Below are 13,000 nucleotides of genomic sequence, written 5' to 3' on the forward strand. Positions count from 1 at the left end.
CTGAGAGGGGGGCTTTTGATGCCCCGTCATGTATCTCTTAGAACAATAAAGCTATTACAATGAAAATGAGATGATTTAGAGCATATCCAAGGATATTTCTTTTAAGGTCTATAACGTTAAACGATGACGTGATCTGACACAAAATTGACGGCATCATTTCCAAGCAGTCACTGTGTTGTATCCACCATGTTGGATTTAAGGAAACATGTGCACTTGTTAGTGCGATAAAATTGAGAAACACATCGTCAATACACGGTTTCAATTAAAGAAACCCCGAGGCCCTTGACCAATGACAAATCATTCTGAATTCTTTTGTTTTTATTATCATTTTTTTTTTTTTTTTTTTTTTTTTTCATTTCCAATCAGATATCAATGAGTGTGCTAGTAACCCATGTTTGAACGGTGGAACTTGCACCGACCGAGTGAATGGATTCACGTGCGGCTGTGCACCGGGATTCAGAGGAACACGGTGTCAAACAGGTTAGTGTCTTAATGCCTGAAGTTATTTTTGTATACGTTTTGTAGCTTCTATTTAGCTGTTGGGAGAACGTGGATGAAAGTATTGAGCAAATCTTTTAAATTCTTACCACAGCGCTTAATTAATTTAAAACTTGAAGATTCATTTGTTGCCTATTTTTCATTTACTTTCCCTTGCCAGCTTTATTGCTCACACCGGACTCCTTAGCATATATAGTTTTTAGTTTTGTTTCTTTTTTGGTGTTTTCGGAACGCGAGGGAGGGGAGCTGCAAGGGGTCTTTTGATGCCCTAGGCATGTATCTCTTAGAACAATAAAGGTATTACAATGAAAATTAGATGATTTAGAGCATATCCAAGGATATTTCCTTTAAGGTCTATAACGTTAAACGAAGACGTGATCTGACGCAGAATTGACGACATCATTTCCAAGCAGTCACCGTGTTGGATCTGCCATGTTGGATTTAAGGAAACATGTGGCACTAGTTAGTGCGATAAAATTGAGAAACACATCGTCAATACGCGGTTTCAATTAAAGAAACATCAAGGCCCTTGACCAATGACAAATCATTCTGAATTCTTTCGTTTTCATTATTTTTTTTTTTTTTTTTTTCATTTCCAATCAGATATCAATGAGTGCGCTAGTAACCCATGTCTGAACGGCGGAAGTTGCACCGACCGAGTGAATGGATTCACGTGCAGCTGTGCACCGGGATTCAGAGGAACGCAGTGTCAAACAGGCTAGTGTCTTAATGCCTGAAGTTATTTTTGTATACGTTTTGTAGCTTCTATTTAATTGTTGGGACAACGTGGATGAAAGTATTGAGCAAATCTTTTAAATTCTTACCACAGTGCCTAATTATTTTAAAACTTGAAGATTCATTTGTTGCCTATTTTTCATTTTCTTTCCCTTGCCAGCTTTATTGCTCACCCCGGACTCCTTAGCATATGTAGTTTTTATTTTTGTTTCTTTTTGGTCTTTTTGGAACGCGAGGGAGGGGAGCTGCAAGGGGTCTTTTGATGCCCTAGGCATGTATCTCTTAGAACAATAAAGGTATTACAATGAAAATTTGATGATTTAGAGCATATCCAAGGATATTTCTTTTAAGGTCTATAACGTTAAACGATGACGTGATCTGACGTAGAATTGACGACATCATTTCCAAGCAGTCACCGTGTTGGATATGCCATGTTGGATTTAAGGAAACATGTGGCACTAGTTAGTGCGATAAAATTGAGAAACACATCGTCAATACGCGGTTCCAGTTAAAGAAACATCAAGGCCCTTGAGCAATGACAAGTCATACCGAATTCTTTTCTTTTTGTTATTATTATTATTATTATTATTATTATTATTATTATTATTATTATTATCGTCCTCACGTAACGTTTGCTTAGTGTCCTTGGGGCCAAGACCAAACCATGGTCCTGGGGCACTAGGGGATAGCCAGTTTTTAGCTTGATAGCACCCTCCTCAAAATGTGTGCTGTACCTAGCAAGGTTATCTTTTGCAGTTCACTGATGCTTATTTGGCCGGGAATTCTTTCAAGATAAGTTTCTAGTCCCTTTTTGATAGCTCCAAGTGCTCCAATGATAACTGGTATCGTTTCCGTTCTCATGCCCCACATTCGGCTTGTTTCGATTTCCAAGTCCTTACATTTGGATAGTTTTTCAGTGACTTTCACGGATGTGTTTCTCTCTGATGGTACTGCCATGTCAATAAATTTACAGGTTTTCGTTTTGTGGTCTTTAATCACTATATCGGGTCTGTTGGCTGTTATTTTCCTGTCTGTGTGTATTGGCATGTCCCATAATATCGTGACATCCTCGCTTTCTGTAACTGTTTCCGGCTCATGGTCATACCACTTTTCTGATGTCACGAGAAACATCGACGCCCTTGACCAATGACAGGTCATTCTGAAATGGTTTTTTGTTAATATATATATTTTTTAATTTCGAATCAGATATCAATGAGTGCGCAAGTAACCCATGTCTGAACGGTGGAACTTGCACCGACCGAGTGAATAGATTCACGTGCAGCTGTGCACCGGGATTCGGAGGACCACGTTGCCAAACAGGTTAATGTCTTAATGCCTGAAGTTATTTTCGTATACGTTTTGTAGCTTCTATTTAATTGTTGGGACAACGTGAATGAAAGTATTGAGCAAATCTTTTAAATTCTTACCCCGATGTTTAAGATTTACTTGTTGCCTATTTTTCATTTTTTTTTTTTCCCTGTTAGCTTTATTGCCAGCCGATTTGTAAGGTTGTAAGTTAGTTAATAAGTTACTCGGCTAGTTTAGCTCTTAATTAGTTACTTCGAATAATTTCTACTAATTGTGCTAAAGTTAAACTTTATATATTTACTTATGTGTGTTTATAACGGTAATAAAGTTTCTTCTTTGAAAGTTGAAAAGGCATGGAATGTACTAATTTTGGCTTTCTTGGTCCAGTCAGGGGATGGAGGGAAGACAGGGTGTCATAAAATCACTTAATTGACAAATTAAGAGTGTCAACTAATAGTTTTAGTCCATTTTAACGTATTATTATGTCTACAATTTTTTAGCCCAGTCTAACTGTGTAAAATTCATTGTAACATGGCTTTTGGAAGTCTGTGTATACTTCTCTTGTTGCTTATAGATATAATTATTTTCTCTTGTTTTCTCCACCTGGAGGTCTCGATGCATCTATGGTTGATAGTAGCCTCGATCGCAAAAAATACTCAGAGAAGCTGATGACATATTTAGAACCAGTCCTTCTGACAAAGCGTATTTCCCCGTAAATCGCAGTTTCTAAATTGCCTGATGACCTAAAGAATGGTATCATGCGGACGTAAAAGGAAATTAATGCACTCCCGCTGATTTCGGCAACCCTAAAATAACTTTAGCGAATTGACGTATCCCAAGGCCTGGACTGGGAGACTCCCTCTCTGTCCCTCATTTCCTCTTGGTTGGAAGAGAATACCTGAGAAAAAAATAGCTCTTTAATTACTACGTTATTAGATCTTACGATTCTCATGAAATAGGAAAGCAAATTATTCTGCAATGGCCTTGTTAAAATATAAGAACTGCAGGACACTAACTTAGTTGTCTAAATTTCAACTCTGTATTCCTCTGGGGTTATCCAGTCGTAAAGGATAAGGTTTTACACTATTAAATAAGGTATTAATAATTTCCATTTTTCTCTTATATATTTAGTTGATTCGACATTTACAACGCGTGGGCGTAGTGGGCGATTTGGAACTATTCAGAAATTCACCGTTCCTATAACCGCCCGCTATCTTATCAGAGTTTGGGGAGCCCGGGGAGGAACTCACTCGTACAACTATGGATACAATCCGGGAACTTACTATGGCGGCAAGGGAGCGTACATTGAGGGCAAGTTCAAACTAAATAAAGGAACAACGCTGAATATTGTGGTGGGACAGAGAGGAGGAAACTCAGTGGAGGTGAAAGGAGGACAAATGACTAACAAGATAGCAGCTATGTTAGGACTGTCTGTGGAGGACAATGCTGGTACCGGGGGAGGCGGAGGCAGTTTTGTTTATACTACCGGCAATGTGTTTCTGTTAGCCGCCGGAGGAGGAGGGGGTGCTTCAAGTGGATTTAACGGTGTGGATGGTCAGGCGGGAACAAATGGCACTAGTAGTGAGGGGAGAGATTTATCCAATGTTCGGAGCGGAGGTACTGGGGGGCAGCCGGGTGAATGCAACACTGCAGGTGCTAACTACCATGGAGGAGTTGGTGCAGGCTGGTATGCACAAGGGTGTGCGAGAGTAGGAAAAGAACACGGAGAACGAGGCGGGTCACGTGCTCAAGGCTGGACTGGAGGTCGAGCCGGCAGCATGAACAGCGGGTACAACGGAGGGCCACCCCCAGGAGCGGTGGGAGGATTTGGTGGTGGGGGAGGGGGCTCAGAGGATAATGGAGGATCAGGGGGTGGTGGAGGGTACTCTGGGGGAGGTAGTGGCAATAATCGACGACAAGCCGGAGGGGGAGGGGGCTCGTATTGTAGAGGCAAAAGTTGTTCCGGTGTAACTGGAGGGAATAGCAATGATGCTGGGCTTGTGAAAATTGTTCCCTTGTCTGCCTAGGAAACAAAAAATCTGTAGCTTCCAGACTTTTAATCTTTAAAGTGACGAGTTTCATTTTCTCTGGCCATTCAATAACGTTTTTCATGAAAGCAAAGAACATTACTTATGTGGTTTAGACCGTTAATTAGTCAAGCTGTCTTTTTGCAAAATCTTGTAGAGACTAATTCAAATGACAACAGATCAATTATATGATTGATATACCAGTGCAGGAGACCGTTGGAATGGTAAGCGAAGAGAGGAATAAACGAGATAAAAACAACTTTTAATAATCAAAAAAATCATAGTTATCTATTTGAATAGTCTAGGCAGTATATAATTGCGTAATAAATTCCCTGGCCTACGGATGCACAGCTCGATGTCGAACTGGCGGCATAAACAGCGAGTACAGCTGGGGACGAACCCCAGGAGCAATGGGAGGGTTTGGTGATGGGGAGGGGGAGGGGGGTCAGAAGATAATGGTGCATCCGGTGGAGGTGGAGGGTACACTTGGGGAGGTAGCGGTATCTACTCAAAGGAAGCCGAAGAGGGAAGAGGTTCGCACTGTAATGGTCAGGGTTGTTCTGGTGTAACTGGTGGGAATTTCAATGATGCTGGCGGGGGGTGGGCGGCTTGTGAGGCTAATAGCGGTATCCGCATAATAAGGAAAACGCCTTCACCTACAAAAAATGGTAGACATAACCTCTGTAGATTTAATCTTTAAACTATTGATTTTTAAAGTAAAATAGTTTTTCTCATTATTCCATAACTTTTTTCACCAAAGCAAAACACAGAAGCATTTTTTTTTTTTTAAATTTCGTGAGAACTACTAAATTATATTGCAAGAGCACTAACGAGGTACAGCGAACGTAATTTAGGGAAAACTTCACTGCTGAAACAAAAAGCCCGATAATCGCGATGAGAAGCAAAATTATACCTGAGAAACTTGCTAATTTAAATTGCAAACACATTGAAATGTTTAAAACAATTGATATCGCTATATCATACCGGGGAATGCACTTAAGCAGATGCTATTACGTCACGTAGCTGTCAATATTAGCAATAAAAATAGCGGCACTAAAATTGAAATTCCAAATACAAATTAGAACTCGCTGATATCTGCACTAAATTTTATCATTAATACTGAAACAGTTTCCTTTAATTTAGTCTAAAAAATTGTCCGCTCTGACCATACTTGTCTCATTTTAGGGTCAATTTGTTTTAACAGTGGAGCCGTCCTCAGAAAAGAAAAGCTGTTTTAAAGACCGTTCAAGGTTTTGCAACACAGCAGGAACCTTTGTTTCTAGCTTTCTAGTATTTTCTAAAAGAAAATTGAGCAGCTGCAAGTAATTCTGTGGTTTTATTTCGTTTTACATAACGAAACCGAGGGAGGAAAAACGTTGCATGTTATTATTTTCCTTTTCGCTTTCATGGTTTACTTTTGTAGCTCCCTATAAACCAGTGGATTCGATGCTTATTGATAGGGTCTAGTTATTTGAAAGCTGGCACGAAACAATAAGAATCGCTGCTAACAAAGGTACATTTATTACAAAGAACTGAATACTACACATAAATACATACCAAACTGTATAAATAAAACGAACAAGAATCTGGGAAAAGCAGTACAATTTTAGTTCGATATTATTTGCCTTTAACATGCTTTACAGTATTCCTACAGAATACATTTGCTTTTAATGCACGTGGCATTGTTTGTCTACTTTGTTTTCCCCGAGCTCTAACGTACTAGTTATAAGATGATTTAGGTAGAGAAAATGGAATTTGGTAACGGTTATGTCGTAGAAGTGGTGTAAGAAAAATGTAGTTTTTCCTCTTTTCTTTTGCTTTGTACGTTTCCTACATATGTATATTAGGCGATTAGCACTCGGTTAGTGTGTAAACAAAGACTGATTTTTGCCTTCATATCGACAAAAATATAATTTCCAACTTAAAAGGTTGAGAATTTTTTCCAAGTCACAAAAATCGCTGCTTGTTTTGTTTTACAACTTCTTCGGTGAAGTGAAACAACAGGCGAAAATCTGGCTACGTTTCCATGTTACCATTTCTATTTTGAGGAAGTCTGCGGAAATACTGTAAGCTGTTGACCAAAAAGTTATTACTTAAGGTAATTAAGTGATCATGTGTGCATGCTGTACCCATTTTGTGTACCTTTCAAGAAATGAAGAGGGCCTGCATGGGGTATAACAAATAACAGAGGATTAGCCAAATTTCAGCTTCCAAATGAGAAATGTGCGCGTCTTAACTGACAGCTGAGATGTGAGATCTACTAATAACTTTGCCTTGGTCAAAATTTTAGTAATAAGTTTGAATTGGTCAAAATGTTCACTGTCAGTTGAAAAATGGCTTATAGCTGCGATTTGAGATGCAGTGACAACTTTGAATTGTTTAAAATTTCCACTGAAAGTTGAAAAATGAATCTTTTTTTACGTGGTAGCTGAGTTTTGAGATATAAAAAAATATATTGATAACTGTGATTGCAAGATCCCCATGCAGACCCTCATGAAATCTTGTAAAGTAGGTGTTTTAGTAAAGTAATTGCTCTTGTAAACTACAGTGTAGTTGCTAAAAAAATACAAAATTATATATTATCAGCTCCGATGCCACAAACTTTGTGTCTATCGAACATATATAATACGAATCCACTTATGCTGGGCTCATTAACGTGCTACTTGTTTACTGCTAAGCTTAAAACATTATTACCCACAACATTACGAAATACACCCGACATAAATGTAGAGAGCATCCTAATCTGTCTTCCTCTAAATAAATTAAGGAAAACACTAAAAAGAGTCTTCCAGCTGCTTGCTTGGAGTCACACAAATGATGCCTATTATCTCAGCCTTTATTACAAAAAGCCTTCTTGTACTCTGCAAACGAAATATGAATTCACAATTAGATTTGAAAAGGAATTCTATGCTATATCAGACAGAATTCTGAAATCTATTGGCAGCTAGAAGAATAAAATGTATCAAAACACACACACAAAAACTCTGCCATTGGATTAATCTGAGTTAATATGATACCTAGGCAAAGACCATATCACACACTAATATGTCGCATGGCATCCCACTGAATGTAAAGGCACTCAACGAAGGGCTGATAAAGGAAAAATTGTTCACATGACGCCCCTTTCCAACCGAGTAAAGGAGGAGTAACTCAAAAGGTACTCGACATTAACCAAACGGACCGATAGATCTACTGCACCTTTCAACCGGAATGGCAAACAATCATTGTACTTCCTACACGCTCTGTTTGTTTCTTGCTATGAAAACTGTGTTACGCTGTAAAAGTCTTTGCTATGGCGGTGCATGTGTTCGACCCGGGGGGGGGGGGGGATACTCCCATATAAAAAAGACGGCGGTGTTCGTCGGAAATTTTGAGAAGAACCTCTAAGAGATAGCAAGACCCTGTTTTGTAGGGGTGACTTGAAATTTGCTCCACCTCCATGAGGTACCAATTGTAAGGCGACACATTATCTCCTGTCATATTCTTTTTCGGCTCAATACCCTAACAGGTACCGCGAAAGCTCCTGCTGTGGACCTTTTGAGGCTGAACACCCTAATAGGTACCAAACACGCTTTTTTAACCCCTGAAGGACACGATGTTTACCCTATCCTATATATAAGAGTCCCCTCCCGGGAGATGTTCGCAAGAAGGTTTCAGTTACGTCATACTTCACTTACCGTAGTAGTCGAGTTTTCCGTCGCCGTTTTTGTCGTTGTCTCGGATCATTTGTTGGGCAGTAGCCAGAGTTCCAACTTTTCCTTCAGCTCTTCCAAGTTCTGTCATTCGATTTTTTAACTCTTGGTCCGTGACGAACCCATCGTGGTTTGTGTCAGGAGCTCTGAAGTGGTTCAAATAATTTGTCTCCTTGACATCTTTACTCACCAGGACCAGGATATTAAATTCAGCCCGAGACAGTTTTCTGTCACCTGGAGGAAACATCGTCATGGTTAAAGAGAGTCTATAAAGGCAAAAGTTAAGTCTGCAAACGAGCCAAGAGGCCCATCAGGCCGGAGATTATCCCGGTTCAGTAGCATAAAGCGACTAGGAGTATTTCTACTCCCCCTGGATGCGATGCTGGTCCATCGCAGGGTTACCCTAGGCAGCCTTAAGTTCCTCGGTATTCGTTTACACGCCTGGGTAGAGAGAGGCACTGTGAGACTTAAGTGTCTTTCCCAATTAAGGACACGACACAATGTCTCCGGCCCGGACCGCTCGATCCGGAGAAGAGCCGAGGCCATCGCGCCTCCCACAAATACAGTGTATGAAAATCTGTTATATTGTTTTACCTGCGTAGCTTGCAGTTATATTTCGCAAAACACATGAAACCCAAGCAACTTGATTACATGAACCACTCAAGATATTTGAAGCCATGATGTGGACATGAAGATATCTCGATAGCTCCTGGATCTCACACCAGTCATAAACTCTATACGTGGCTTTGTTTTTCATTTGTTAAGTAAGCCCGTGTACATAACTATTCTGTCCCTCGTGGTATTCGAAGGGCAGTGGCAAGGGAACTAATTATTTAGTAAGTAACTCAGGGCCCTATTTAAACCAGCATTGCTGAACTGGGCATCCCTGACTAAAATTTGTCAATAAATCATGAAATAAATAAATAAATAAATAAATAAATAAATAAGTAGATAAATCGATATAAATAAATAATTGAATAAACTGAACTTTCGAAATGGGAAGAAAACTTGTGAAAAGTAAATTGTCTTTGACATTATTGCAGTTTTGCTGATTTATTCTCTGCCATACATACTATTCAGGTCGAAAACAGCGACATTCGCCCACTTGATTCCTAACTTTTCTAATTGACTTTTGGTGACAAATCCATCTCTGTCCTTGTCTAAGTTTGCAAATTGATCTAAAAACAACAACATTACACATTGCAAAGGGATAACTGTGATATCACTGTACTCTTCAATGACATGCGTAAAAAAAAAACAATTAACGATTGCGTTTTCGCTACTGTCTTGCTATCTTATCTGCAAATAAGATAAATAGAACCCAACATTGGATCGTAGGCTACCAATCACAATCCACGGATCTGATTTTTTGAACCATTTGAAATCACTTCTGTAACATGCCTCTAACATGAGAGAACGCTACGTTGATTGGCGATTGAGAAAAATGCAACCATAGCATGAATGACCTGTAATAATCTCTTAATTGTGCAAAAACACCCTTACACCCCAGGTATTGGCCAACATTGAACTTACATCTTGAGTTAATGTTTAAACCCACTCAAAAAGCAATGATGAAATGAGTTAAAGGAGATACGTCACGGTTTGCGCGTCCTGAAAAAAATTAGCCTAAGTTTTTCAAATTTGACGTTTTTAATCCGTGTTAATCCTCTCCATCCTTAACCGTCCTTGTTCCTTTATGTTTTATTATTATCTCTTTGATGTTTCTTTCTATTTTAATAAACTACTATTTTCAGGTTTTCTTCAATTACCAAAATACCGTGACTGAGCTCCTTTAAAGAGGCAATGGCAGCTTAACGAGTGAAAGTTTAGGTAAACTGCGACTTCCCGTCGACGCTCTTTGTATATAGTCAAATAAAGTCATGCTTACCCCTGGTTGCCATCCACCCTCCCACCCTCAGCTCATCACTCTTGCGCATTCGATAGCTCGTTTACAGGGGTTTACATAAAATAAAGCTTAATCTAGGACTTTGTAAGACTGGCATTCAGAACCGAATTCTGTTAAAAGGAAATAACCAGAATCATTTTGTTTCTCCTCTTCAGTTCGTCTTGTATCAGATATTTGTGGCCTGCGTCCTCTTGCATATATCTGCGTTCCATCTGCAAAAGATTTAATGACGTTTGTTCACATTTGCTTCTGATTGACTGAAATTCCCCTGGGGGTACTCCGTTATATAGGCTATATAGGTATGTGCAGCCCCAGAGGCCGGGTTTTTTAGCCGTTTTGGTCACAAACAGGGTATAGGTTTTGGCCACTTTGGTCATAAATAGGGTAGGGTTTTGTACTCTAGTCTTGAATTGAGTATGTTGTTTAGAAGAAGCTACTCTTTCATCATCATCGATAAGACCATCAACAAAATCTTTTCATAAACTATGTTTAGGGCGCAGCTAGTTTATGCGCAGGTAGTTTACCAGGTTTCTTGTAGACTGAGCCAATTTCTTTAATCTTTAGGAACACCAATTTTGTTTGGGGCCACACGAGCGCGTCGCTCCCGCCCTCCACTGGTTTGAATAGGGCTTAAAAACAAATAACCAACCAACCAAACAAACAAACAAACAAACAAACCAAACGTTCTAAACACTTCATGTGCAAGTACGGAAATTAGTGTCTGCAGGTTTTTTGAAATGCATCAAGCCTGGGATCCTAGGACTGAACTAGCTCTGTTAATCGTTAACGGCGTAGGCCTATGTTTCTTTGTAGATCAGTATAATTATATGAGTACTTTAAAACGAGCTCCGCCGGCTTACTGGAAGATCCTCGATCGCCACCACTCCGACAATTAGCAATGGAATTAGCCACATAGTGAAGTCTCCCATATTGCACCTTAAGATCTGCAAGTGAAATGAATATCCAAGAGTTAAGACGTCAGCATAGAAGGGTAGGTGGAGTATGTACGTGCTCACTTTATCTTAAGTGTTTTCAATGGTCTTGAAATTAGTAAGGGCATTTAGTAATTTTCTCCTAAACACGGGTTGGGTAACTGATCACGGACTTGACAATATGACGCCTGCCCACATAAGAATGATGAATGCATAAGAACTTTAAAAGCTCAAAAGAGACCGACATTGAGTATACGTTAATTATTACATAGAAGGTATCAAATTGCATGCATAATCAAAACTATAACAAAATTCTCGAACGTGATTGGCTACCAGTAGCCCGATTTGAGCATTCATTGGACAGTGTACGCGTGATGCTTGTAATTGGACAGTACGCGTCATTTTGCGCGCGCTGTTGCGGTGCACTCTGTTGCGTAAACTGCTGTGTTTTTCAGCATTCATAACGACGTTTAACCGTTCAGCGCTCAATCGATGGTTTGTTCGCTTCTCGAATTTTGTCATAGTTTTGATTAATTGGTAACAGGGCTTCGCGTCGTCCGATTCAGTCTGTAATCATACTCGTGATTAACAAATCGGACTCCCGCTTCGCGGTCGTACTGGTATGATTACAGATCGACCGAATTGGACTCCACTCAGTCCAATTACCATTATTTATTAGTAAGGCTGGAATGAGCCTTTACATTTGAGATTTCGTGTACAAATGTATATACCCCTGTTAAAGCTCTTCATTTATACGGTTTCTGCTATTTCATTAGTCGCCGAATTTCGCATCGCAATAAAACTAATCATCGAGGCCTTCGTTTGTGTGATCCGCCTCAACCTTCTGCCTCGGTAGACAGATAACGCAAACCGCGGGATGGTCCCCGCGGGATAGTTTCCGCTTTTATACATGATATTATGATGCATAATGATATATATATATATATATATATATATATATATATATATATATATATATATATATATATATATATATATTATGTGAAGTATATATGAAATAATTCATATTTGAACTGCGGTTGTAGATGATCATTCTTCAGTCGCCCGACTGAATTTGCAATGCAAAATGAGATTTCGTTTCTTGAAATTTAAAATAATGTCTTAAAAAGCGACGGTTGCTTATTATTTAGCCCTTAAAAATTCCTGAAATTTCGGTTGAAAATTAAATGACACAGTCCTTTTTACAAACTAACATCTGTTCGGAAGTTTTAGACTACCTCTAGAGGTAGTCAGTCCTCTCTTTTTTTCCATTCGGAACCGAGCGGCGGAAATTTCTTTATCATTTGCTAATTTTTTCCAGTTTCCAGGGTTATCAGCCGAAAACAATTACGGGAAGTCGAATTGTAAATAGTAAACGCCAGGTTTGCAGATTTTGGAAAAACTCTTACCATTATTCAACGGTCGTCCTAACCAATTTATTCTAACAAATGATAAGCAACCGATTACTCCATACTTGTCTTACACATTTGTTAAGGGTTTTTTAATTGTTCTGTTCAAGAAAACGCCGAAACAGTTAATAGACTCCCTTTGTCCGTAAAGCTGCCAAGCTTAACCGTAATGTCTTGTTGCTTTTCTTTGTCTACCCAGGCCCTCTTCTTGGAAGCACCCCGTCCATTTGTAGGATGTTTACACTTGTGGGATGTTTACACTTGCTGGATTTAGTGTCGCCGCGGGAGAACCAACATTTGATTGTGTGCAGCTAACTGGCGATGTGCGAATTCATTTTTTGACATAAAATTACCTAATTGTACATTTCTAAGAAACTAAACCTACTCTAGAGTACATTTACTTTTCTTTTCATGATTGTTATAGACCCAAAATAATCTGCATGTATATCATATTCCGTTTGGGCAAGTCACCGATGGGTCCCTTTGCGATTTT

The 13,000-nt window shown here is 39.3% G+C and overlaps 3 protein-coding genes across 3 annotated transcripts; 2 read left to right on the forward strand and 1 right to left on the reverse strand.

Moving 5' to 3' along the window:
* Nucleotides 1-342: 342 nt before the first annotated feature.
* Nucleotides 343-2,558, forward strand: LOC145476638 (uncharacterized; the record flags this gene model as incomplete). Its single annotated transcript, XM_081455410.1, has 3 exons — nucleotides 343-480; nucleotides 1,102-1,215; nucleotides 2,440-2,558. Coding segments are annotated over 3 exons (371 nt in total), but the record flags the coding sequence as incomplete, so codon positions are not given.
* A 1,002-nt stretch (nucleotides 2,559-3,560) lies between these two features.
* Nucleotides 3,561-4,742, forward strand: LOC145476640 (uncharacterized). The gene has a single exon (XM_081455411.1). The coding sequence runs from the start codon at nucleotides 3,939-3,941 to the stop codon at nucleotides 4,566-4,568; it is 630 nt and encodes a 209-aa protein (XP_081311537.1). The 5' UTR covers nucleotides 3,561-3,938; the 3' UTR covers nucleotides 4,569-4,742.
* Nucleotides 4,743-5,384: 642 nt separating this feature from the next.
* Nucleotides 5,385-11,925, reverse strand: LOC145476641 (uncharacterized). Its single transcript, XM_081455412.1, has 4 exons — nucleotides 11,027-11,925; nucleotides 9,334-10,378; nucleotides 8,246-8,494; nucleotides 5,385-7,429 (listed from the first exon to the last, which is right to left on the reverse strand). Exons 2-4 carry the CDS (start codon nucleotides 9,452-9,454, stop codon nucleotides 7,398-7,400), a joined length of 402 nt encoding a protein of 133 aa, XP_081311538.1. The 5' UTR covers nucleotides 9,455-10,378; nucleotides 11,027-11,925; the 3' UTR covers nucleotides 5,385-7,397.
* Nucleotides 11,926-13,000: the final 1,075 nt, after the last annotated feature.

The sequence above is a fragment of the Orbicella franksi genome, unplaced genomic scaffold (genome assembly GCF_964199315.1).
Source record: "Orbicella franksi unplaced genomic scaffold, jaOrbFran1.1 SCAFFOLD_770, whole genome shotgun sequence".
Classification (NCBI taxonomy): domain Eukaryota; kingdom Metazoa; phylum Cnidaria; class Anthozoa; order Scleractinia; family Merulinidae; genus Orbicella; species Orbicella franksi.